The 25,391-nt window shown below is 51.6% G+C and overlaps 2 protein-coding genes across 11 annotated transcripts in view; one reads left to right on the top strand and one right to left on the bottom strand.

The window, feature by feature from the left end:
* Positions 1 to 18,749, top strand: part of Grhl3 (grainyhead like transcription factor 3) — a 31,696-nt gene extending 12,947 nt beyond the window's left edge. Inside the window, exons 3-16 of one of the 2 annotated variants that reach the window (XM_034501641.2) lie at positions 1,810 to 1,871; positions 2,600 to 2,945; positions 3,201 to 3,274; positions 3,837 to 3,990; positions 4,160 to 4,271; positions 5,380 to 5,474; positions 7,241 to 7,399; positions 7,986 to 8,064; positions 8,181 to 8,317; positions 9,735 to 9,769; positions 10,740 to 10,828; positions 11,593 to 11,678; positions 14,057 to 14,121; positions 17,873 to 18,749. In XM_034501641.2, the coding sequence (XP_034357532.1) occupies positions 1,810 to 1,871; positions 2,600 to 2,945; positions 3,201 to 3,274; positions 3,837 to 3,990; positions 4,160 to 4,271; positions 5,380 to 5,474; positions 7,241 to 7,399; positions 7,986 to 8,064; positions 8,181 to 8,317; positions 9,735 to 9,769; positions 10,740 to 10,828; positions 11,593 to 11,678; positions 14,057 to 14,121; positions 17,873 to 17,987 (1,608 nt within the window). In that variant the 3' untranslated portion in view covers positions 17,988 to 18,749. The remainder of the gene's footprint in view (positions 1 to 1,809; positions 1,872 to 2,599; positions 2,946 to 3,200; positions 3,275 to 3,836; positions 3,991 to 4,159; positions 4,272 to 5,379; positions 5,475 to 7,240; positions 7,400 to 7,985; positions 8,065 to 8,180; positions 8,318 to 9,734; positions 9,770 to 10,739; positions 10,829 to 11,592; positions 11,679 to 14,056; positions 14,122 to 17,872) is intronic. The other variant, XM_034501642.2, reaches the window with a different exon arrangement.
* Positions 18,750 to 22,027: 3,278 nt separating this feature from the next.
* The window catches only part of Stpg1 (sperm tail PG-rich repeat containing 1), a 44,478-nt gene continuing 41,114 nt past the window's right edge, over positions 22,028 to 25,391 (bottom strand). For 5 of the 9 annotated variants that reach the window (XM_076933978.1, XM_076933977.1, XM_076933976.1 and 2 more), the window contains one exon: positions 22,070 to 24,605. In XM_076933978.1, the coding sequence (XP_076790093.1) occupies positions 24,529 to 24,605 (77 nt within the window). In that variant the 3' untranslated portion in view covers positions 22,070 to 24,528. Of the gene's footprint in view, positions 24,606 to 25,391 lie in introns of all 9 variants that reach the window. The other 4 variants (XM_076933982.1, XM_076933981.1, XM_076933980.1 and 1 more) reach the window with 3 other exon arrangements.

Consider the following 25,391-nt stretch of genomic DNA (forward strand, 5'->3'; position numbering starts at 1 on the left):
TCTGCATCACCAGATCCTTCCACCCTTCTCTCCACCCCTCTCCTCAGAACACTGTGTGCCCACACATTTCTGTCTTCCTACAACACAGCTCCTGGAGCGTGGCTATCCATCATGGCCATGGCTGACATCCCAGCAGCCCATACAACCCGACACCTGGTGTACAGCACACATTGCTTGAATGGATTCCTGGCTTGGCCCAGCACGTTGTATCTCAGCTGTCCCCAGTAGCCATCCTTTCTGCCCTGTCCCTTGGGTCATCCTAGCCTCCTGCTATCCACATCCGCTGTTCTAATCCCACCACCTGTAACAGCCTCTCCTTGTCCCTAGTGTCTTCCTTTCCTTCCACCTCTGCCACCAGGCTACCTTTTCTTGTCCCTATTTCCAGGTCTTGGCTTTGACTCTGGGGACGATGTTTCTCACTCGTAGATGGGCGTTGGGAGCTTTTACCTCAGAACCAGTTTATCAGTCACCAGTCACCGATAGGAACTCACAACATACCACCCCCACCCCTGCAGTGATGGCACCTATGGCCAGACATTGCTAGTAGATTGCAGCTTACTTCCTCACAGAGCATCCATGAGACCTCAGTGGCTTTGCTAATGCAGAGCTCTGGGCAGCCCTGCCTGTTTGAGTATCTGAATTGCCACAGCGAGTAATGCTGTCCTGCACTGGGGGTGTAGGGGGTTGCTCCAATAAATCTGCCTGGATTTGTTGAGACAACAGCCTTGAATGTGAACATCCAAAGCCTCATGCAGGGGTTAAAGGTGGAAGTGTTTGTCCACCCTAATGTGGGAAAGAAAGTGAATTCTCTGCATGACTTCAGAGGTCCAGAGAAACCAAAGTTTACAGTTCCTGACAGAGAAGGCCCCAGGCTGTCTCTGGTCCTCATCCCAGGAGAGCTTGGCCCCCCTGCCTGCTGTCTACTTGTAGACTGGCAGTTTCTGGATCCTGTCTAGCTCAGGCCAACAGAATAGAATTTGATCGGCTACAGGGTCCTGATGGAAGCCAGGATTCTCCATCCATCTTCAGATCCCAGCTTGGCGTTCATAGGGTGAGGCTAGATTATAAAATAAACTCCATGCACGAGGTCATCTACAGGGCTGTGCCCCTGTCCCTCGATCCTGTTCTGTGTACCAACAGTTTTCTTTGAGGCTGGCACAAGGTCCAGAGGTGTTTAGTGCCTTGCCCACCGACACATAGTGCCAAGCCAGTATGTGGGTAGATCTGGGGAGGGAAATGGACTTAGAGTCTGTGTAGAAATGAGATGTGGAATCTACACTTCTTGAAGCAGAGTCTCTGCCCCTCGCTCTCCCTGCCTAGGTCAAACGAGTGACATTAATAGAAGTTCAGGGTAATGAGCGACATTAAATTAGAAAGCATTTTGTACAAGGTCTCACTTATAGGAAGTGGGTTTATTTTATTTTATTTTGTTTTGGAAAAAGCAACTGGTTTTGTTTTGTTTTTTAATCTATAGCTTTATGCTTTCCTTGAAGCAGGAGTTATAATCCCCTATTTAATGTTTGAAGGAACTGGGTCTCAGAGAGGTGCAGTCATTTAGCCAGAGTCACACAGCACTCTTAAGTGGTGAAGCACTGTCAGCCAGGCTAGTCTGACACCCAGTAGCAAGCTCTCAACTAGAATACGCAATGAGGTGCTGTCCAGCCCATAACCTGGGGCTCTGTCTCTGTGGTGGCCAGAAGCACCTGCCAGGTGCCAAGGCCTGGCCTCAGGCCCTGGAGGATGGGAGGGTCTTGATAGCCAAGCCTCAGCCAAGAGCCACCCATCAATCTGTCCCTCTTCTCCTCCCAGGGTCCCAAGGAGAAGCGGATACTGTCCTCCAGCACTGGTGGCCGAAATGACCAAGGAAAGAAGTAAGCTACTCAGGGCGATCTCTGTCTCTTTAGACCCTTACCTTCTCTGCTCCACTGGGAACCTCTGAATGCTGGTGTGCCTGCCTGTTAAGCATAAGGGGTACGGTGCTGGAACCCACTTATATTTTAACTATATTTTAACTTCCTTTAAGATCAGAAGGAAACAGTATGTACAACCCAGCCTGAATCCTGCCTATCTTTATGCTGGTACAATAGCAAGGTTTCGGAACAACCGATACTCAGCTGGAGGTACAGCTCGGTTGATAGAGTGCTTGTCTAGCAAGCATTAGGCCCTGGGTTTGATCCCCAGCACCCCATCAATCCCAGGTATGCTAGTGTACACCTTCGTGCCTGTCACCTCAGCATTTGAGAGGTAGAGGCAGGAGAATCAGGAGTTCAAGGTCATCCTCAGCTACAAAGTGAATTTGAGGCTAGACTGGACCACCCCATCTCCAAAACAACAACAACAAACCCTGATGATATCAAAAGAAGAGTTTTGCTAAGTTAAAATAAGGCTGTGGTTGAACACGTTATAAATACACATACATACACACACACACACACACACACACACACACACACACACACACTGTGGCCAACTGGCCTGCTGCAGAGTCCTGTTTAGAGTCTAGCTTCTCACATGCTGGGAGGGCCTAAATCTCACACAGGATCAGCATCAGTCCAGCCTAGAGAGATGGAGCATGCTCACTTTTATGGTCTCTCCCCAGGTACTACCACAGCATGGACTATGAGCCGGATCTTGCCCCCCTTGAGAGCCCCACACACCTCATGAAATTTTTGACAGAGAACGTGTCTGGAAGCCTAGACTACACAGACCAGCTCAAGAAGAACAACCTGCTAGGCTTGGAAGGGGCTCTACCCACCCCCGGCAAAACCAACACCGTCCCCCCAGGTCCAAGTAAGCTGGAAGCCAGCTCCATGGACAGCTACCTCTTGCCCACCAGCGACATGTATGACAATGGCTCCCTCAACTCATTATTTGAGACCATTCATGGGGTCCCACCCATACAGCGCTGGCAGCCAGACAGTACCTTCAAAGATGACCCACAGGAGGTGAGGGCCTGCCCCCGAACCCCTCCCTCATAGCACCCCTGGATATGTATATGCATGCACAGAAGGAGAAAAGACAGTATGAAGGTCAGAACTTTGCCGTGGATGGGAGAAAGTTCTAGACCTAAGGCCGGGCTGCCATGTATTGCCGTCCATTGTACCCTGAACAGCCTGTGCAGCTGTGTGTGTAGCCCTGGGCTGAGCCCCCTGCAGCCTGAATGTGGCCACTTATTTTCTTGTGTTTATGTTTCTCTATAGTCGCTGCTCTTCCCTGATATCCTGAAGACATCCCCGGAACCCCCATGTCCAGAGGATTATCCAAGCCTCAAGAGGTAACTTGGTTTCCTAGAACCCTTGACCTAGGACCTCTGAGCACGAGGCTGAAGACAGAACTCCATAGTAACCCCTAGAACATAGCAGAACCCACAGCCTGTTCCTGGGCAGGCAGGGGCTGTGGGCCCAGTACCCTGTTAGGAACACACATACCTGTAAGCTCAGTCCTTGAGAGTAGAAACAGGAGGATCACTGCTAGTTTGAGGGCTTTGTAGTATGTCTGAGGTCAGCCTGGACTATATACTGAGTTCCTAGCCAGCCTGGGCTACATAGTAAGATCATCTCTCAACACCCCTAGTCTCTCTGAAAAGGAAAACTGAGGTTCAATTGTATTGAGCCGCCCCCCCCCAACCCCCATGGCTCTGTCCCTACCCTGCATCTCCCTGGTTTCCTTTAGTGTCGTTTGTTCAGTTAGAATGTGATTCAACAGAAACCATCCCAGGTCAGGAGAATGACTTACTTAGGTCACACAGCAAGCCCGCCTCACACCCAGACCCCTACCCCATGCTCCCAGGACACCTCCAGCCATAGCCTGTCTCACCATCCTCTCGATCCCCACAGTGACTTCGAGTACACCCTGGGTTCCCCCAAAGCCATTCACATCAAAGCGGGGGAGTCACCCATGGCCTACCTCAACAAGGGTCAGTTCTACCCGGTTACCCTACGGACCCCAGCGGGAGGGAAAGGCCTCGCTCTGTCCTCCAGCAAAGTCAAGGTGTGTGGGGCAGCTTGGGGAGGGGTCACTGGTGAGCTTTGCTGGGGGATGCTTGTCAATTGAGAGGTGGGGTACAAGGAGGATCAAGCGGGACAGCCGGGCCATGCTCTGGGAGGGAGCCTGGTGCCTGGGCCTCCAGACCAGGGTGACATGACCGCTGTACTTACAGAGCGTGGTGATGGTCGTGTTTGATAACGACAAGGTCCCCGTAGAGCAGCTGCGCTTCTGGAGGCATTGGCATTCCCGGCAGCCCACCGCTAAGCAGCGTGTCATCGACGTAGGTGAGAGAGAACCCCGTGCCTCTCCTGTACCCCTTCCCTCTCCTACCCCAGATCAAACTCAGCAGGGCTCAGGAAACATCTTTCCTGCTGTGTTCTGGGATAGATGGGGCATGGGGCCCTGACAGTGTCAGTGAATGGGCCACCATGGGGTTTGGCACAGAACTGGACTGGACGGTCAGATGATTGAGTCAGATGCAGGAAGCCCTGCGTTGTGTCCCCAGCACTTCACAAAACTGGCATGGTGACACAGACTTGTAATTCCTGCACTTGGGAGTGGAGGCAGGAGCATCAGTTTAGGTCATCTTGAGTACACAGAATTCAAAGCCAGCCTGGGCTACATAAGACCCTGTCTTAAAAAAGAAGCAGGGGACGCCGGGCGGTGGTGGCACACGCCTTTAGAGGCAGAGGCAGGCGGATTTCTGAGTTCGAGGTCAGCCTGGTCTACAGAGTGAGTTCCAGGACAGCCAGGGCTACACAGAGAAACCCTATCTCGGAAAAAAAAAAAAAAAAAAAAAAAAAAGAAGAAGAAGAAGAAGCAGGGGGTGGAGGGGGCGTGTTCCTGGGCCATCCCATCCAGCTAGAGATCCAGCCCAAGTCCCGACTCCATCCTTTTCTGTCTGCCTTTATGACTTATGTCCCCTCCCCTCCCTATGCCTCAGTTTATCCAACTGTCAAATGTCAAGTGGCTAGCGGCTTGGCTGTGTGCAGGTTTGGGACTGGTCAAGGACTTGGCTGAGAGGCTGGACAATGGAGCAATTAGGAGACTGGACTTAAGAACCAAATAATATGCTCCTCGCTCAGCTTCTCATTTGCTGTGTGACCTTGGGCGAGAGACCCAACCTCTCTGAGTTCTAGTTTCCTCCTATGTAAACTGAGTGAGGCTTGCCCTGTATCAGTATTGCATTAATGACAGCTGCCAGGGTCCCTGCTCCTATACCTGCTGCCCCACTGCACACCCCTTGCCATGTGGTCCTTGCTGAATTACCTCAGAGACCATCTGTCACATGGCACGCATGTCCTTGTCTGGAGTGAGGCGTGGCTCATAGCACCCCTCCCCACAGTGCCCCGGTCTCTTTCCCACTGACCCTCTGGTCTCCTCCACTTCCAGCTGACTGTAAGGAAAACTTCAACACAGTTCAGCACATTGAGGAGGTGGCTTATAACGCGCTGTCCTTTGTGTGGAATGTTAACGAGGAGGCCAAGGTCAGTATGGGCTTGGGTAGGGTGACTGTGTCTGAGAAAGGCTTGAGGGGCCCAAGGGTGGTGGCACCCAGGTGGTGGTATTCATAGGCATCAGAAGCACAGGCTCTTGGCTGACAAGCTGGGCTGCACCCAACCCTTCCCCTCAGAAGCCATGTCACTGTGTTAGACTATGGCCCCAGCTGGCTGGTTGTCATGGAGATGGGGTGACTGGCAGATGTCAGCTTGTCAGCACAGCATCCCTGTTCTTCAGATAACTGAGCCTCACTGGAAGGGGCTCAAAGCTCCTGGTTGCATGCTGACACAGGCTCAGAAGTAGCAGGGGAGGGCTTGATCCCCAAAACTGCTTCTTAGATGCTGCTGGCTGTGTTGAGCTCCTGTTGCCATGTCTAAGAGATGAGAACAAGGCCTTGGGGTTGGTCGAGGGAGAAGCCAAGGAAAGGAAGCCCCACTGGCTTCCTTCATGGCGGCTTGAACCCCGAGCATTCTCTCTACCCAGGTGCCTGTGCCTGTCACAAGCCGGGCACTTATGGCTTTTCTGTGTTATAGAAATAGCACCAGCTTGGCCCTCAGGAGCTGGGTGACCTTTCTCCAGTCAGTCCTTCTACACCCTGAACAGGCTTACCACACCCACTAAGCCTGGGACCACTCATCCCAAAGGCATCTGTGGACCTCTGCTTCCCCTGGGGGGACATAGAGAAGATATGGGAGCAGGTCCAGCTGACATGGTTGTTATTCAAACAGAACTAGGGGCTAGAGGAGGAGCCTGCCAGTCATGGGAGGTGGGAGAGTTTCATGGGAAGGGAGAGGTGGGTTTCGATGGGGATTTTTTCTCACAGCTTTCATACCCTCAGGCCTGGGTCTCAGCACTAGCTGGGAGCCTGCGGGGGCTGCATCAGGTGAGGGGAGCTCCCACAAAGCCTGTGACCAGGGGGTCTGTGGAGATGCACCCCCTCACCCCCACCCCCACTGTTCAGGTCTAAGGAGAAATATCCCAGAGACTAAGCCCAGACTGGGGCAGTGGAGTCTGACCCTGAGCCTGCCAGGACTGAGACAGGCCTCAGGCTGGCCTTTGAGAAAACACAGGCTGGCTGTAGACTTTGAACCAAATCCTCATCAGACTTTCCAGCGTCCCTGATTGACAAGAAGAAGTATGAACTCTCCCAGCCTCCACGGGATATGTTTACCCATCCCCATCTGCAGATAAAGCAAACGGGGTCTGAGGAAGTCCATAGCATCTGTCCAAGCACAAGTCACAAGCTGCAAACTTCTCCCTGCAGATCAAGAGGTTCAGGTCCAAGCTCAGGTCCTGACTCCCTAGGGAACGGGCCGCAACAATTCTTTCAGCTCAGCCGCTATAGCTGTAGAATAGAGATAACCTGGGTGGCCCCTGGCCACTACTGACACAGGGCGATTGAATGGCAAGAACTGGGATCTCATGCCGGCTGTAACTGGTCGTTAGCGTGAAGTGTCGCCTCCTGTGTGCCTCAGTCAGCAGGGAAACTGTGTCCCTAACTTATTGCAAGCTGCACAGAAATAAACCTTCAGACCTACAGACCTCAAAGGATCCTTAGTGTCCCCCCCCCAGGTTGGGGTGACCCCAGTGAGTTAGAAGGGGGACACCAGCCTGGTTCCAGCTGTACCCCATCTTGTCTGTGAAAGGGAAGCAGGTAGTGATGCCTGCCCGCAGGGCCCAAGATGGCTGAAGGGTAGTCATTGAACTTTCAGATCTGAGTAGACCACTTATCCGCTCCCTGCTTTGTCCCCAGGTGTTCATCGGTGTCAATTGTCTGAGCACAGACTTCTCCTCGCAGAAGGGGGTGAAGGGAGTCCCCTTGAACCTGCAAATTGACACCTACGACTGTGGAGCAGGGACTGAGCGCCTGGTACATCGTGCTGTCTGCCAGATCAAGATCTTCTGTGATAAGGTGTGTGTGTGTGTGTGCGAGCACACGTGCATGTACGTGTGCATGTGTGCACTTTCGTGTGTGCGCGTGTGTCTATGCGTGTGTGTGTGTGTGTATGTGTGCGTGTGCTTCCTTGTGCATGTGCATGTCTGTGCGTGTGTGTGTGCGTGTGTGTGTGCGTGTGTGTGTGTGTGCGCGCGTGCATGCGTGCATGTGTTTGGAGGAGCATGACACACTACCTGCTTCTCTGAGAAGCCAGTCCCTCCGTGTACTCATCCTGTGCGTTCCTCTCAGTATCTCTCTCCACATCTGTATTTCTGCGCCCTTCTGCAGGGTCTGTAAATCTGGCTTTGTGGCTCCATTTTCTCCCCTAGTCCTCCTCATTCCTGCTCATTTCCCTCTTCCTTCCCTCCCAGCCCCCTCTATAAGCTTCCTTCTTCATCTCTCTCAAGACCTGAGCTGACTTCAGGGAGGCTGAGCCTTAGGGCGATACTGGTCCATTTCCCGCTTTCCCTGTGGCCTGGCCCATATTCAGGATGCAAAGCAGCAGCTGTGGACATGGCCAGCCCCTCTCCTGGCCCTTGATGAGCACCACCTCTCTTTGCAGGGAGCCGAGAGGAAGATGCGTGATGATGAGCGGAAGCAGTTCAGAAGGAAAGTCAAGTGCCCAGACTCCAGTAACAATGGTCAGTCAACAGTGGACGGTGGCCAGCTGGGGTAGGCCGAAGGAAGGAGGACAGAGAAGATGGTCAGGGGCTTGTGTGAAGGGACATCAGGGCTCAGTGACTTCTTTTTTTCCCAGCAGGCATCAAGGGCTGCCTGCTGTCAGGCTTCAGGGGCAATGAGACCACATACTTGCGGCCAGAAGCTGACCTGGAGACCCAACCTGTGTTGTTTATTCCCAACCTGCATTTCTCCAGCCTACAGCGACCAGGAGGGGTGAGGAGAGGGCAGGTGGGAGAGGGACTAGGTGGGCCCTGGATCCAGATAGGGCCTGTCTAACCACACCACTGGGTGTTAGAGTGTTTCCTGGTTCTGCTATTGAAAAGCAAAAAGAAAACTGCTTCTGTCGAACAGCAAAGTGGTTTAAAAATGCCCATTGACCATGTGGGTATATAGCCCCAGGGACCTGTCACAAGGAAAAGAGAAATGGATTCTCTATCCTGGAAACTCTCTGAGTTTGGGCTCACATGGAAGATGTCAGTTGGAGCCACACCCCAGCTGGGTGGCTGGTCCCTGGCACAGACATTACAAGAGCCCAGCAAACCTACAACATCTTGACCCTGTCTGCACCTCCATGAGTCACCAATATTGGGTCCAAGGGTCGGGATCCTTGGCCATGCCTGCCTCCCCAGCCAGGGATACCATCACAAAGCATCTGTAGCGGGAGGCTCTAGGCCTTACTGAGCTGTGTTATCTCCGCCTTTCGTGCCCGTCCTTTTTGAGGGAAACCAATCTGTTCCCTTTGCCAGACAAGGTCAAGAGCCGACTTCACTCTGCTCTGCTTCCGTCACTCTCGGCTGGCCACTTTCTTCCCTCAAAGGCTCAGCTCCATGGTTCCTTGGGAGCATTTGGAGGCCAGGCCATGGTGCCTGATTAAGTCCTCAGTGTGTGACATAGGAGGTGCATCACAGAGCTGGATATGGCTGCCAGCCCAGAGTAGCTCACACACACACATAAGCATATCCCTTCCTTTCTGTTCTCCTGGAAGCAGCCTGGTGGTCCCCACTGCCTGGGCAGTGGTATTTGCCCTTCTATAGTGGTTCCATCTATAGCCTGAGGCCCCAGGAAGAAAGGTGTTCACTTAGTGGCCTCACTAAGTGCTGGGCAGGCAGCTATTCTGTGGGAAACCAGCATGTGCACACAGTGGGGAAGAGTTGGTCCTGGGGAAAGAAACAGAACGAAGGGTGACCCTGAGCCATCTCCTGCCCTCTCTGGCCCTGAGTGCTCACCCCACAGGACCACACAGATGATGCCCAATGGGCAGCGCAGTGACAGTAGCACCAGGCATGCAGTGTGCTCAGAGGCATTGCTTCAGCTCCATCTTCCCATTATCACTGGTCCCCAGCTGCAGGCCCAGTAGCTGCAGCTCTCTCTGCCTCTGGGCTTGCTGGAATCAGGATGGGTCACCAGCCTGCCGGCAGCACTGCAGCAATTCCATTGAGTCACAGTTCAGCAGCCTGATGTGGATGGTTCCTGACTTGAGACGCCATCCCCCACCCCCCCAACTCACATAGGGAGTCCTCTGTGCAGAACAGAGACAGCTCTGATGTAGTACCCATCCCCCTTCCTTCCCAGGCTGCTCTATTTCTTTCTTCTTGTCCCTGACCAGAAATGTCTATTCTCTTTGTTACAGGTTGTCTCCTCAGCAGGACACAGCAGCTCTGACAGGTACAGGAACAGCAGCCAGGGGTCCTGTCCTTACCTAATCCTGTATGTCTCATATCGCCTCCTGTCTTTCCCCTGCTGCCTGGAGCCAGGCCTGGGTCCTCCCTCCACACTGAAACCACCTGGGTTTTTATGGGCTTGCTTTACATGGAAAGTTGGCAAATCTCTGGTTGAGGCACCTGCTTGTAAAAAAAAATAAATAAAGGCAAAGAAAAGCCTCTGAGATGGGGAGACACATTTGGGGGATGACAAAAGGGAGCTATGCTGGACACCCCTCTCCCCAACACATCACCTCCAGAGGCCACAGTCACCCATGCCCTTCCCTCTGTCAGTCAGAGCCTCTGTCCCAGCAACTTTGGAGGACCCCCAAATGTTTATAGAGGGTGAGGCAGAAGGGCGGGGCAGCGTGATTATGTAGCTGTAACTGGCTTGGCTTTGCACTCAAGCCGTCTGCCGGAATCCATTTCTCCCTTATAAACAGCATGTATGTTTCATATGAAGCTTTTCTCCAGATTCTCTCACCATGAGTAGTACAACTCACCCATATTCTCCAGCTACTAAGTCACAGGGACAGGACTTGAACCAAAGCCAGCTTGCTCCAGACCCCACGGTCCCCATTCCTTCCAAGGCTCTACCCCTCCCTGGCTTGCTTCTTCTAGAAGACATAATGTGGATGGAGCTAACAGTTTGCTTTGATTACGGCCACACACGCCTCGTGCCGTCTCCTAAAGCTCATGACAGCTCTCTCCATGGCCGGCTTCTCTAATGTATCACCTGAGGTTAAGAAACCCAGCCTGGCATGCTACCAGCGTGTATCAGGGCTGGGGTCTGACTCAGACCTGCTCCCAGTCTCAGGACTCCCCCTCTATCCTAACACTTTGTTACTCTTTCCTGGGTCCTTCCCTTCCCTAAGGGTCACGGGGTGGGGGATGGGGTCAGCTGTCCTCACCAGTCTCTCTCTGCTGCCCTACAGGCTGCCTCTGAAGCGGACCTGCTCACCCTTTGCTGAGGAGTTTGAGCCTCTTCCCTCCAAACAGGCCAAGGAAGATGACCTTCAGCGAGGTACACGGCGTCTCAGAGTCCCTCAGAGCCCTCCAGAAGCCCCCACCCACCCCATAAAAAAGTCATCCCTGAAGTCCCCCACCCAAGGCCTGATTCACTCCTTGGAGAGTGTTTAGGCCAAGATTTGGGGTTGCCTGAGAACACTCCAGGGCTTAGACAGATGTCACAAAGATGAGAGGACATCTGTGGCTTTGACCCTGTTTGGACACAGCTCTCCCAGGGCAGCTAGCACAGGTAACAAGCTTGTTAGGCTGGAAGAGGCTCTTGGTTCTCTAAGTAGATAAGAGTTGGATGGACTTCTATGTCTGATTGTCTGGCTTTGACATTCCTAAGTTTGTGACCGGAAGGATCCTGGGGGGTGAGGAACAGAAGCCCCTGGAGGCTTAGCCCACCTTAGGAAAGAGTCCACCAGCAGCCAAAATCCAAGGCCTCCAATGAGTCAGCAACCAAGCTTAGCAATGCGCTCAGGGTTCCCAGACACTGTTTCTGATTTCAGAAGCGGCTCTGAAGTACAGGGCAACGACCCCAATTCACATACACAATAAAGGAAACGGTGTTGAAATGACCGTTCCAAGGTCACTGGCTGCCAGGTCATAGAGCCAGACCCAAGATTCAAAGCAGGGCCGTTTAGGAAGTGCTGGATGCAAGCTCAACCCCCCCCCCCCATGAAGGCCGTGCCTTTTATGAGCCTTCTCCATCCTCCCAGATTCCTCCACCCCCCCACCCCCACCCTGTGCTCAACCTCCACTGTTCTTGGTTCTCAGTTCTGTTGTATGTGAGGAGGGAGACAGAGGAGGTGTTTGACGCACTCATGTTGAAGACCCCGGACCTGAAGGGCCTGAGGAATGCGGTAAGGTGCCTCACCTCCCACCGGAGGGCTCTGGTGGGGTCTGCTCTTCCCACCCCACAGGGGGCCAGGGCCCTGCCAGGGGGTGTGCCTCCAGATCTTATCACCCCGTCAGAACCCTGCTCCACCCTGAGAGTCACTCACACCATAAATCCTCCTTAATCTGATGGCTGCTGTCTGACAGCCCAGGGCTTTTGTTGGCTTTGCAAACCTGTTTCTGTTTTAATGGGAGTGAAAACCCCTCCACAGAAAGGCCAGGCCCCAGAGACGCTCATTTTTTTCCCTCCCAGGGTGGCCTCATTCCTTGGGCTTGCAGGACTCCAGGGTGGCTGAGGGTGAGGGCGGGACAGTATCTGGACAAGGAGACCTTCCCCACCCCCAGCCATCTGAGCACAGCTCAGTGGGGGCAAGTTGAGGGTCACCAGGGCTTTGGACTTGAAGGTGAAATCTCTTAGGATGCTATAAGCATGTGTAGCTGGGGGATCCTGGACAAGCTGCTTAATGGAGACCCACAGGCCTGGGTTTTGTTCTGTCTGCCATGCATGACTGCCTCCTCCCTTTCTCCACTGGGCACTGTTCAGCATCGCCTCACTCTGAGAACCAGGGACTGGCAAAGGTGGCATAAGAGCCAGGCAAGCCCCAGTTGCCTGCCCTCTGGACCGTCCTGCTCTGTGACAGGCTGCCAGTCTGCTTGGCATCAGCCCCAGGAAGTTGGGCTCACAAAAAGTCATTAATGTCACTTGAAAACAGATAGACTCTTTGGATTAAACGGCAACTCACAGCCGACTAGCTCCATCGGCTCCCGCTCTAGACTTCTCCGTCTCCAGGGGAGCAGAGCTTGCCACGTTTTCAGACAGTCCTGGCAGCTCCTGACTACGCTGCCATTAGAATAAAATCTAAGGGCATTTCTAGTTTGGAGGGATCTCTGAAAAATACCCAGGACACTGAACTCTTCCTCTTTCTTAGCCGCCCAGAGAGGACCACCTGCCACTGGCGTCCCCAGGCCTGGGCTTCACTGCAGCTCTAAAGCCAAAAGCCTCCTCCTGTTCCACCAGGCACCAGTATTTGTCTGAGGCTGACAGTGGGCCCCACGGGGTCCTTTCTTTTCATTGACTAAAAGTGAACTAAAAGGCACAGGAACACAGTTCTACAACTCCCTCAGTATGGTGGCACTCACTTTTTTTTTTTAAGATTTATTTATTTATTTATTTATTTATTTATTTATTTATTTATTTTATGTATATGAGAACACTGTAGCCATCTTCAGACACACCAGAAGAGGGCATCAAATCACATTGCAGATGGTTGTGAACCACCACGTGGTTGCTGGGAATTGAACTCAGGACTTTTGGGAGAGCAGTCAGTGCTCTCAACCACTGAGCCATCTCTCCAGGACCCACCCCACCCCTTTAACACCCCCCCCCCCCATGGCACACACTTTTAACCTCAGCATTCCAGAGGTAGGAACAGGCAGATCTCTTAAGTTTGAGGCCAGCTTGGTCTACATAGTAAGTTCCGGGGACAGGCAGGGTAATGTAGAGAGACCCTGTCTCAAACAAACAACAATAAAAAGTTATTTAACTCTAGGGCAGGGACCACTTGCCTTGGCTCAGCCAAGGTGCTCAGCCAAGCTTGGAGCCACGGCTGTCTCATCTACAGAGGAAGCTCTCATGTGGACCTAATGGGCTTTTAGGCTCTGAGCCAGGCTTGGGCACTTGGCGCTCAGTGGGCCAACCCCATCAACTGCAATTATTAACTCCTGCCCAGGAGAGGGACATGCTGGGTACTCTACCGTGCAGGTCCAGGAACATGCCCATTGCACCCAAGACAGTGACAGTGACACTCATGAGGGGCTTTGGTATGTGGCAGGAGCTGGCGTGAATGCATTATGCCATCAGCCAATCATTTAATTCTCTTGGCAGTCCTCTGGGGTGGGCATTCTTGCTGTCCCCACAAAGAGTCTGTATAAGGTCACCAACCAGTGGAAGTCAATCCTTAAACACAGATTCAAATGTCAGACCCTAGGTGAGAACCAGAGGAAACAGTAGATGCTTAACCAGGTATTTTATAGACACTAAAATGCAGTTTGCTAAGTGTTTCTTGTGATTTGACTTATCATAAGACAATACAAAATAATATCAAACCCCCTACGTGTGGTGTGCACGTATGCGTATGCGCCGATGCATGGCACACAGAGGGGAAGGTACCCAGAGGCCAATGATGCTTGGCCTAGGGAAACAGGATCATTGTAATTCTCTTTGTTTCCCCACAATGCTGATACATATCACTTTTTATAGCCACCAAAGTAAAAGGCGGTAGTATAAAGTGTATATAAACCCAGTTTTGGCCACAGGCAGTGAAACCCTACCATTTCCTTCCAGATCTCTGAGAAGTATGGCCTTCCTGAGGAGAATATTTGTAAAGTCTACAAGAAATGCAAGCGAGGGTAAGTGCCCCTTCAGCCCTCCCGTGGGCTACTCGGAACTACCAAGGCTGTGCTTGGCCTTGGAGTTACAGAGAGCATGCTCTGTGAGGGTGGAGAGTCCCCAAGTCAGGCCACAGTCATAGTCACCACTCCACCTGCAGGAACCAGGGTGAGGGGAGGAGGGAGGTGCAAGGGTCTTCTCACAAGTGACCCTCCTGGCATAGAGGGGGTGTGTCGGTCACTTTTCAGAAGACCCAGGTTTAAGTCCCAAAGCATTGGAGACCAAAGTTCCTTTCTTATTCTGATGTTAACTGTAGCATCTGCCATTCACCTGACTCTCCTGCTTCAGACATCAGACTGAGTCTATCTCATTTAACCCTCGAGTCACACTGGCACCCCCCTCCTCCGCCCCCCCCTCCACATTTTACACACAGGGAAACTGAGGCTCGGAGGTGATAAGCAGGGGTGGGTACAGGAGTGGTGAGCAAGGAGCCAGAGGCAAGAAGGCCCAGAGGAGCCTCCCCAGGCAGAGGGTGACAATAAGGGTGGTCGCACATTCTCTCATTGAGAAGGCCTTGCACCCCAGGCATGGCTTCCTCTAGCCCCGCCCCCTTTTCCTTCCTCTGTGGCTCCCAGCTAGCCTCCCAGGCAAAAGGCTGGAGTGTAGAAAAGGATCCATTTGGTTTGGGTTGCATGAGAATCAAGAGGGTTTTGTCTGTGTGTGGGGTCTCCCCCTCCCACCAGCCCACCCCCACCCCCCATCCCACCAAGTTTCGGTTTCATACAGGGGCTCACACTCTGTCTGGAGTAGACTGCTTCATGTCTGCTTTGCCCAGACAAGCCCGGCCCCACTTCTCCTTGAGTGCCATACCCACGTGCCCTGCTTCCTGCCCCTCCTGTGCAGGGCTCCCCTGCAAATGCTATCCCAGGCCAGACGGAGGGGCCAGGGATAGTCTGTGTACAAAGGGAAGCTGTGCGGCTCCTGGCTCGTTCGCTGGAGGTCTTCCCATCAATCCAGACAGCTGCTCAAACTGTAATTGTAATGACTTCCATCACGGAAGTTTTTCCCTCGGGCCAGATACTGTCCCCCGTGATGCCTGACATCATCCCACCAGCCCTTGAGCTTGGTGGGATCCTCCCCCTTTGAAGCTGAGGTTAGGGACTAGCAAAAGAGATTCTCAGTGGCCTAAAGTGCACTCCTCACAGTTTAATCACACACACACACACACACACACACACACACACACACACACACACACCCTGTTCTCCTGACCTCTAAGAAACATGCAAATATTCTTTGCTCGGCGCTATAGACCACATCACTCCATAGCCATGAAAACTTCAGCTCAAAGATGGTCTGTCTGTCAGGTCCAAAAGAACATATTTCCAAATACACATTCATTCAAATAAATGTCCACATCAGAGAAAGGTGGATATTCTAACCTAAAGCCTAGTTTATTCTTACAAACCCTCTCCAAAGTCCTCCAGACCAAGGTAGATAAAATCAATTTTACAAGCATCGAGGAGTGCTTGAAAGATTAACCAATACACTGTTTTTGCTGGCAGCAGGCCAGGGGGCTAACTTAATACAGGCAGAAGTGAGCTAAGAAGTAACAATAGCTGTTGACAAGCTCCTGCCACTGGCTGGGGACCCAGGTGGCACTGACCTCTTGCTGGAGGGCCACTTTCACACCACTGCCCTGCAGGCACTCTTACACAGCCCAACACCCTGAGGCTGACTCTCCGGGAAACAGACAAGCCAGCCCTGAAGTTGTCAGAGCACAACTCTCCTCCCCACCCAGCCCTGCTCTCTGGCTTGTCTCCAGCCTCCAGCCCCCAGGATAAAGATTACCTGGAATGAAGAGTCCTGCTAGCCAGCCCCCAGCCTCTGGGAGCCCCAGCTCCAACCTTTTTCCCAAAAGAAGGTGCTGCCAGCTGATGCTCCCAGAGGTGACAGAGGTAGCCCGTGGGTGGGTGTCTCAGGTTTCCTACTTTCCCCACCGCCCTCCTGGAGTCCTCCCAAAGGCTGGTGTCTACTGAGCTCTTGCGCAGCCATAGATGTTGGCTGCCTTCGGCCTCTCACTAACTGGTGTTTATAGGATTTTGTGGCTCCTCTCCTGAAAAGTGATATCATAGAAATGCAAAGGTCTGGATTAGATCCTGAGCTCTGCCATCTACTAACTGTGGCTATAAAAGCATTGCTTTATGTCTTTGAACCTTAGCGTCTCCATTCTATGAACTGGCATGGCATAGCTGTTAAGAACCCAGTCCTCCTTTCTGTGTGAAATTCTGGAGGACAGAATTCAGGTCCAGTTAATGTGTGTGCAGGAGCCGGGCAGTGGTGGCGCACGCCTTTAATCCCAGCACTTGGGAGGCAGAGGCAGGCGGATTTCTGAGTTTGAGGCCAGCCTGGTCTACAGAGTGAGTTCCAGGACAGCCAGGGATATACAGAGAAACCCTGTCTCGAAAAACAAAAAAAAAACAAAAACAAAAATTGTGTGCAGGAGCAATGTCCTGCACATGAAAGTGTCCAGCAAAGACTGAGGGACAGAGATGAATGGATATATAGAGGGTGGGTGGAGAAAGGAGATGGGGGGATAGATAGGGGGATGGATGGATGGGTGGATGGATGGATGGGCAAATAGATGGATGGGCAGATGGATGGATGGATGGATGGATGGATGGATAGATGGATGGATGGGCAGATGGATAGATGAATGGATGGGCAGATGGATGGATGGATGGATGGATGGATGGATGGATGGATGGATGGACAGATAGATGGATGGGCAGATGAATTGATAGATGGCAGGCGGATTTCTGAGTTCAAGGCCAGCCTGGTCTACAGAGTGAGTTCCAGGACAGCCAGGGCTACACAGAGAAACCCTGTCTCAAAAAAAAACCAAAAAAAAAAAAAAAAAAGATAGATGGATGGATGGATGGATGGATAGATGGATGAATGGATGAATGTGTGGGTGAACAGATGAATGCATGGGCAGATGGATGGATGGATGGATGGATGGATGGACAGACAGACAGACAATGAATGGTTGGACAGAGAGATGGTAAGTGGTTGACTGCATATGCCCAATTCTATTATCTGTTCAGAAGCTTAGCAGGGAAGGGACAAAGTGAAGCTTAGGTCACCTCTGGGTGACTTTTCATCAGAGAGGCAGCTTTTACAGGGTACTCTTGACATAAACTGACTTTGCCCCTTTCAGAGACTATAGCCATGGAGAGTATGCTTCTTGAGCTTCAAGACTCTCAAGGATCCTCTGACTTGAGGATGGGGGCTACATCCTTCCAGTCTATTATATAATCCTCTTGAGATTTTAGCTTGACAGAAATCAACTGAGAGGGGTGTTATATGGCCCCTGCCTCTAGCTTAGGCCAGCACACCCGAGTGGTTCAGTGTAGCCTTTTGTTAAACTCAGATTATTACACCTCCTGAACTTGAATTTACAGTCCGAGCCCCCAGTCTAATGACTGAGAACATAGCATCTTTCCCAGAGTTTCACGTTAGTCACTCAAAAGCATCCTCATTCAGCTCAGAAGGGAAGCAACCCAGCAGCAGGCATCAGTGTGGTATGGCTGGCAGGCTAGGCTCTGAGTTAAGACTTGGCCGCTGGGAGTCTTCATCTTCCAGCCTGGTCTTGAGGGTCACAGAAAGCTACTGAGGTGCCTGCAGCATTGCCATCAAACTTGTTGCTCTGAGACCACAACAGGGGACCTTGCCACACTGCAACCAACTCTCCCCTCCTCTCTCTTCCAGAATCCTGGTCAACATGGACAACAACATCATCCAGCATTACAGCAACCATGTGGCCTTCCTGCTGGAAATGGGTGAGCTGGATGGCAAGATCCAGATCATCCTGAAGGAGCTATGAGGGCCCAGCCTCAAGCACCCCATACACCGGGCTCAGCTCACACCACGTACAACCTCTTCTGTGTCAGCTGTTACTTGAAATGCCTTTCTCGGGGGAAGAGGTCTCCTCACAAGCAACAAACTCGGTGATGTCTGAGCCAGGGAGAGACTAAGAAGGTTCCAGGATCTAAATGTCCCACCCAGGCTTGAAGCCACTCCAGAGCTTCCTGCAACCCAGCAGAGATGGGGAGTCTGATCCACAGACCCAGCTGCCTGCTTTCTCGTCTAAGTCCTGCCACAAAGACCCTTACAGGGGATAGGGATGACACCATCCTCTCTCCAGGGCTATAAGAGCTGTCTTGATTGGTTCTGATGCTCACTCTGTATCCTTCCACCAACTTTAGACCAAAGAGTTCTCACACTTTGGCTAATTGACGTGAAAACTCGTGAGTTTCAGATCAAATGTCCTTGTGAGGCCTTTGGAAACTCTTCTTGACTTCCATGGTACAAGATATAAATCACCATCATTAAGCAAGAACAAATCCCCTTGCCACTTACTGTTGTACACATTTCTTATTTTACAGTTTTCATCATGTGATATATATATATATATATATAAGTATATATTGTGTACATATATGCAATATTTTGTATGTTCGTGTTACATTTTTATCATTTCAAAAATATGTATTTCATATTTCTTGAACTATTTTTTTAGCTGTTATTCGACTATGCATTTTGTATATCATAGGGTTTAGTAATAAAAGCCTACCTGTGCACACTTCCCTGGCTTTCAGGCGCTCTTTCCTTCTGTGAGACTCCAGCGAGTCTCAAAGACTCAGAAGAAGGGCTCAGGTGGAGGAGGCTCTTCCTCTTTCTTTCTTCACTGTGGCCTTGTCTCAAGGGCTTCTTGTCCTAGATGTGAAGGCTGGCAACGGGCGTGGCATATTCACCCCGACAGGCCACAGAATCCACATGTGGCCTCACAAGAGTCATGAGCAAGGCCTGGGAAGGTTCATAATGGCAGTGACGAGTCCCTCATAGCTGACCCAGTGGACAGAGCTCAAAGCCTGGGACCCATGTGACCAAGACCTGGGCCAATTCTGTCCCTACTCCTCAGGCTAACCCTTTCTCTGGATTCAACCCAAACTGCCCCCAACGGCAACTACACATCACTTCCCAACTGTACGGTAGTGACATCCTATTGGTATCTTGTATAGAGTCATGTGCCAGCGTCTAGGCCTCTGGGGAGGGGACAAGTTCAAACCAAGCCTTGAATCCTCCTAGGAACAGACCAAAAGGACAGCCTTCCTGCATCCCTCCTTCCCTCCCTTTCCTTCCTTCCTTCCTTCCTTCCTTCCTTCCTTCCTCCCTCCCTCCCTCTCTTCCTCCCTTCCTTCCTTCCTTCCTTCCTTCCTTCCTCCCTCCCTCCCTCCCTCCCTCTCTTCCTCCCTCCCTCCCTCCCTTCCTTCCTTCCTTCCTTCCTTCCTTCCTTCCTTCCTTCTTTCCCACAGCTGTATCTACTCCATTTCCTTAGCAATAAAATGTAGTGTTGTCCTCACTGGTCTCAGTGTCCCTCAGAGCCTCAGGCTCTCCAGTGAGTCTCAGAGATCCAGGCTGTGGGGAAGGTCAGCATCCCTGCCTTCAGTCCCAGAAGCTCCGCTTCCTATGAATTCGATTTTCCTATGACTGTCTGAACAAGACTTTTTAAAAATGTTATGCGTATGGGTGTTTTGTCTGCATGGATGTCTTTGTACGACGTTAGTGTACTTTTTTGTTTATTGGTTTGTTTTTAAAGTTCAAGAACCAAGATCCATTCCTTAAGAACTCCCAATTCCAACAGACTCCGTGGTCAGAGATCACAAGCCCTACCTACAGTCACACTGGGATGCAGGCTACCCAAGTGAGGAGCTGGCCTCGGGCATCAAGGACAGGATGCCAAAGGACTCAGCAATGCAGTTAGGTGATAGTTTAACACACTGGGGAGATAGTTGCTCTTTTGTTTTGTTATTAGACAGGGCCTCACTGCATGGTTCAAGCTCATCTTAAACTCACTATTCATAGCACATGGAGGGTGAGCCCACACAACCAATCCCAATCTAAAATCTTTTGAACATTCAGGCTGAAGATCTCGATGAACAAAATCTCAAGATTTTAAAGACAGACTCCCCAGTACTAACGCTTCCTCGTGCTTCAACATGGTTGGTATGCCCTGCTCAAGGGACACTGCAGCATTAGGGTTGCATCCTCCCAGTCCGGCCTCCCTGCTGCTGGGACAACCGCACTATGCATCTGAGCAGAGTCATGTATGAAGGTGACATGACAGGAGAACAAAGCAGCTGATAGTGCCAAGCACACCCGGGACTCCTAACTTCCTGTAACTGTTTCTGCCCAGAGCAAGGAGGAAACCCGGGCAGGGCAAGGGGGTGCTGCTAATCTCACTGGCTATTGGAATCATCTGGGCAGCCTCTACCCTGCCCTTGAATCTAAATCAGCGTTCTAGATCAAGGCCCAGGCAATGGCACCTTTTGAAGCTCCCTAGGTGATCATAGTGTGTAATCGAGGCTTGAGGGTCACTGTTCCAAGGAGGCAGTGATGCCTTTGGGTTTCTGCGGCTGCCACCTGTGCACAGCAGAATCGGCAGCCTTGGAACATGCCTGCTGCAAAGCATAGGACAGGTATTGGAAGCTTCTGCACTCTTTATTACAGCCTCCAGCGAGACACCGGGACAGAACTGAGGGTTCTCAAACTACAAAAGCTACTTAGTCCCCAAGGACAGCGCTCTACCAGCTTTGAAAAGATTGGTCCTGCCCTTCAATAAAGTCGGGCCTGTGGGGGACAGGGTGTCAATTGCAAGACTGCCATTCACTCCCTGAAACGAGAAACTAGGAAGAATGAAGTGAGCCAGGGGTGGTTTCTACAACTTTCATTTTTTTTTTTTGTTTGTTTGTTTTTGTTTTGTTTTTCGAGACAGGGTTTCTCTGTGTAGCCCTGGCTGTCCTGGAACTCACTCTGTAGACCAGGCTGGCCTTGAACTCAGAAATCCATCTGCCTCTGCCTCCCAAGTGCTGGGATTAAAGGTGTGTGCCACCTCTGCCCGGTCAGCTTTCCCTTTCAGAGAGCAGTTGTTGCCAGTGGGGAGAACACTACCTGTCTGCAGGAACCTGGAGGCAAGAGCTGATGCAGAGGCCACGGAGGGGCGCTGCTTACTGGCTTGTTCTCCACAGTTTGGTCACCCGGCTTTCTTATAGAACCCAGGACCACCAGTCCAGGGATTGCCCCATCCACACTGGGCGGGACCTTCCCACATCAATCACTAATTAAGAAAATGTCCTGCAGGCTTGCCCGCTGCCTGAGTTTTATGGAGGCGTTGAGGTTCCCATCTCTCAAATGACGCTAGCTTATGTCAAGTTGACGTAAAACTAGCCAGCACAGGTGTGTGTGGAGACAGGGATGGGGAGAGGGAAGGGGAGGAATTAACGAAAGGACGGATGAACACGTGAGAAAAGCAAGATGAAGAACCGAGTGCATATCTGACCCAGCTACTCTGAGCACTGCTCTCTTTAAGCTTGAAGCACTGAGGCATACGGAAGTGTAGTCTCTCTGGCCCCGCCCAGACCCATGACGTCAGTATCCGACTGCTACCCAAGGGATTTGCGTGTGCATTATCATTTGGGAAGCACATTGATAAAAGAGCCGTGTATCCCAGTTCTGGCTCACTCCACCCAGTCCCACACAAGACTTTTTAGATCAGCAATGCTGCTGCAGGGCTGTGATCCCGGCTACAGCGGCAAGAGGCTCTGGAGTTCAAGGATAGTTGGACTACAGAGGGAGGCCTTGTATTAGAAAATCAAAACCAAATAAGGGGAAAAAAGAACAACAACCTCTAACAGCTTTAAGAACACGGACAAGCCGGGCGGTGGTGGCGCACGCCTTTAATCCCAGCACTTGGGAGGCAGAGGCAGGCGGATTTCTGAGTTCAAGGCCAGCCTGGTCTACAGAGTGAGTTCCAGGACAGTCAAAGCTACACAGAGAAACTCTGCTCTGTCTCAAAAAACAAAAAACAAAAAAAAAAAAAACAAAAACAAAAAAAACAAAAAACAAACAAACAAACAAAAGAACACGGACAGTTCAAGCGTGTCTGTGAGGCTTGACCTGAAGATGGAAGCCTCGTCCTGAATGTGACAGCACCATCCCATGGACTGGAGGACCAGAGGACCAGACGGAATAAGAAGGGAGGAGAAAGCCAGCTGGGGGCCAGCATTCCGGTCTCTCTGCTTCCGGTGCCATCCTTAGCCTCCTTAGCATAGCCATCTTATGCTCACCCCTGCTAACACACCCTGAGTTGTCCTGACCATCCCATGGCCCCCACCATGGTGGACTGTACCCTCACACTCTGAGCCAAGATTCGCCCTTCCTCCTACAAGTTACCTCAGTCAGATAATGTCAACTGACAAGAAAAGTAGCTAATCCCATGCCCCAAATCAATTACGTCAGAACTTTGAGATTCAAGCTTAGTGTGATCTTGGTGTTAGAACTCTATCTGCTCTTAAGATAAGCCTACCGTCCGTCTGAAGGTTGAGGCAGAATCCTGACCAGCCTAGGACATCTTCTGGATGTATGAAGACTGTCACATGGACCATCTGAGCTTAGGGCCTCCGCCCAGCCTCGCCATCAATGGTGAATGCTGGCAGGTACTGTCAGCCTGCTCTCTCACCCCCTCGGAGTGGCCTGTTTCCTTGTCTACTTGGAGAGACAGCAATCACTTGGTAGAGCATCATGATGTCTGAGGAGGCCTGACGCAACTTCCTGTACATTACCAGTCTCCACCCAACATGCCCAGGACTAGGGGACTCCATGTGCTAAGCCTGGATCCAAGGGACCTGGATGGGATCCCCTGATCCTAGATCACTTTGGATCTGGCCCTGTTGTCAAGAATCTGTGGCCAGGCACACAGGCATCTTCAAGTTCTGAATGTCAGCTCTGAAAGGTCTTCTAGAACATCTAACATGGAAGTAGAGAGCCCACCCAAGACTGTCCTCTTCAATAAAGTCTAGAGTCAACTGCAGCCATCCTTAGAGATATCATGTCAAAAACACACTCTTAAAACTCCTGTGGCTCTGACACTCATTAATGTGCTGGATGCTGGCATGTTAGGTGTGACTCAGCTCACACCTGACCAATTCCACCCACACACCATAAGACCTGAAGGTGTAGACTTTGAAGTCCTGATTCTGACTGACTTCTGTCCACAGAGGAGAGCAGAGGATCAGAGCAGAAGCCCAAGGTCAGAATCCCTTATGCTTCCTGGGGTATACCAGGCTACCTCACCATTCCAAAGCCCTGGCTTGCTGGAATCTGAAGATCACAAAGAGCCCAGCTTCTGTGAGAAGCAAGAATTCCATTTAATTGAATATGTTTCTTCATCTCTCCCCACCCTCTTTCTCATGTCCTCCCTTCCCACCCACCCCTGGGGAAGAGAGCCAATCAGGGAGCCAGTCCAGATGGGAAGCCCAGGAGGCAGAGTTCTCAGAAAACGTCAAGGAAGGGGCCTTGGGAAGAGAGAAGCCCAGGCAGGCATTGTGGAAGGGACTGGAGGAGGGAAAAGGAAAGAGGAGGAGGGAAGGGGAGGAGGGAAGGGGAAGGGGGGAGGGGAGGAGGGAAGGGGAAGAGGGAAGGGGAGGGGGGAAGGAGGGAAGGGGAGCCCATGAGGATCCGTTTAGGAAAGTGGCAGACATTATCAGTGTCTGGGATAGGAGAGAATGTAAGGGGTGAGAGGAACGGGAGAGGTTAAGGGGCACATTTCATCTCTGTTCTTGGTCAGCTCTCTCTAGCCATTGCAGGCAAGCCATGATCTGTCAGGGACACCGTCCAACTTAGTAACCGACACCTACTCAGAATCCGAGTGGGAAGACAGGAAGGTGACAGAGACCGGGCAGAGGCAAGGTCTGGGAAGTGAGAACATGAAGACAGGGGACTGTGGTTCCAGGCCTCTAGCTCCAGCTAGAGGTTCTGCCTTGCCTGCTGATGACTGTGGTCATCATGACTACATCCATAGTATGCTGAGTGATTCTTGACTACTTTGCATGTTCTTGCTGTATAATAACCAGGCATAGCTGAGGGCAGGGGTGCCCAGGGAACATTCCTGTGCCTCTGCTGCAGGCACCTCTGAGCCTTCCTGCCACCCAGAAGACAAGGGCAATCTAGAGGACAGGGCCTCAGTACCCCGGCTGACTTGCTTCTAATTTGCCACAGGCTGCCTTGGCAGGAGACTCCAACTCCATATTAGTGTCAATGCTCCAAGAGTCCTTATGTCTGGAAAGGAGAGTCACCAGAACCAGCTTGGAGGCTGGCACAGAGGTAGCCAGGGAGCTCTGCTTGGGGTGAGGGGGGGTCATGGGAGGGGCAGGGGTGGCCAGTCTCCAGAAGGCAGCTCTAGACATTATGTGACCCTGGGCTGGATGACGCAGAGGAAAGGCATGTTCTGTTGATAGATGTCCTGGGAGCAGGGTCAGGGGGCCTGGTGGACTGAGCCTCTCTCTCCCACTGCTCTTGTAGCATCACTAGATCGCAGGAATCCATTTGTTGTCCTCGTTGTAGAGGAAGGACTGCTTCCCAGGAATCTCTGGCTTGTACGTGGCTGAAGGGAAAGAAAGAGAGAGAGAGAGATGACCGGACGGGTTGATCAGAGCTGGGAAGGGCTCCCTTACCCTCCTCCTGCCCTGCAGCCTGTGTATCTAGAGACAGAGAGGAAGCAACTGGCCTCGTGTTGCCTGACTCTTATTTTATTTTTAAAGGGGGCAGAGGCAGAGGTCACCTTTGTATGGTGTATCCCTCTCTAATTTTCCTTTATTTTGGGATAAGGTCTCTCTTTCATCGAACCTTCAACTCCATCTGCCTCCATCCTCTGTCACCATTGATTTTGGCTTTTGCATGGGAGCTGGGGATCCAAGCCTGGTCCTCACGCTTATATGGTAAGCCCTTGGCCTACTAGGCCATATCCCCAGCCCTGTGAGATGGCTCTTAGCTGACCAAGGCTGGCCCCTGGACTGTGGCTTCTGGCATTCTTTACCTCTTTATATACTTCCTTAACAGAGTCAACTTGATCGCTTTCTAGAAGATGTGAAATGGACACTTCATGTAAAATGGTACTCTTAAAGAAGGGAGGTTTAAGTTGGTAGAGTTTCCTGTTAGTTCAGCTGTTTCCAGAAAAACTGAAAGCTATCACCATCACGGACATATATCTCTAGCAAACAAGCCTTGTGGCACAGTCCCAGAATCTCTCCCATGTCCTCTCAGGAAGCTACAGAGAGGAGGTCATGGGTCGAGGCAGACCTATGCCTGCTAGAGGCACCACAGCAGACATGTTGTGCATCCTCCCAGCATGCCCTGGGGCTATTGTGATGGAGGTGACCACAGCAGGAGG

This window comes from Arvicanthis niloticus, chromosome 5, assembly GCF_011762505.2.
Source record: "Arvicanthis niloticus isolate mArvNil1 chromosome 5, mArvNil1.pat.X, whole genome shotgun sequence".
NCBI classification, from domain to species: domain Eukaryota; kingdom Metazoa; phylum Chordata; class Mammalia; order Rodentia; family Muridae; genus Arvicanthis; species Arvicanthis niloticus.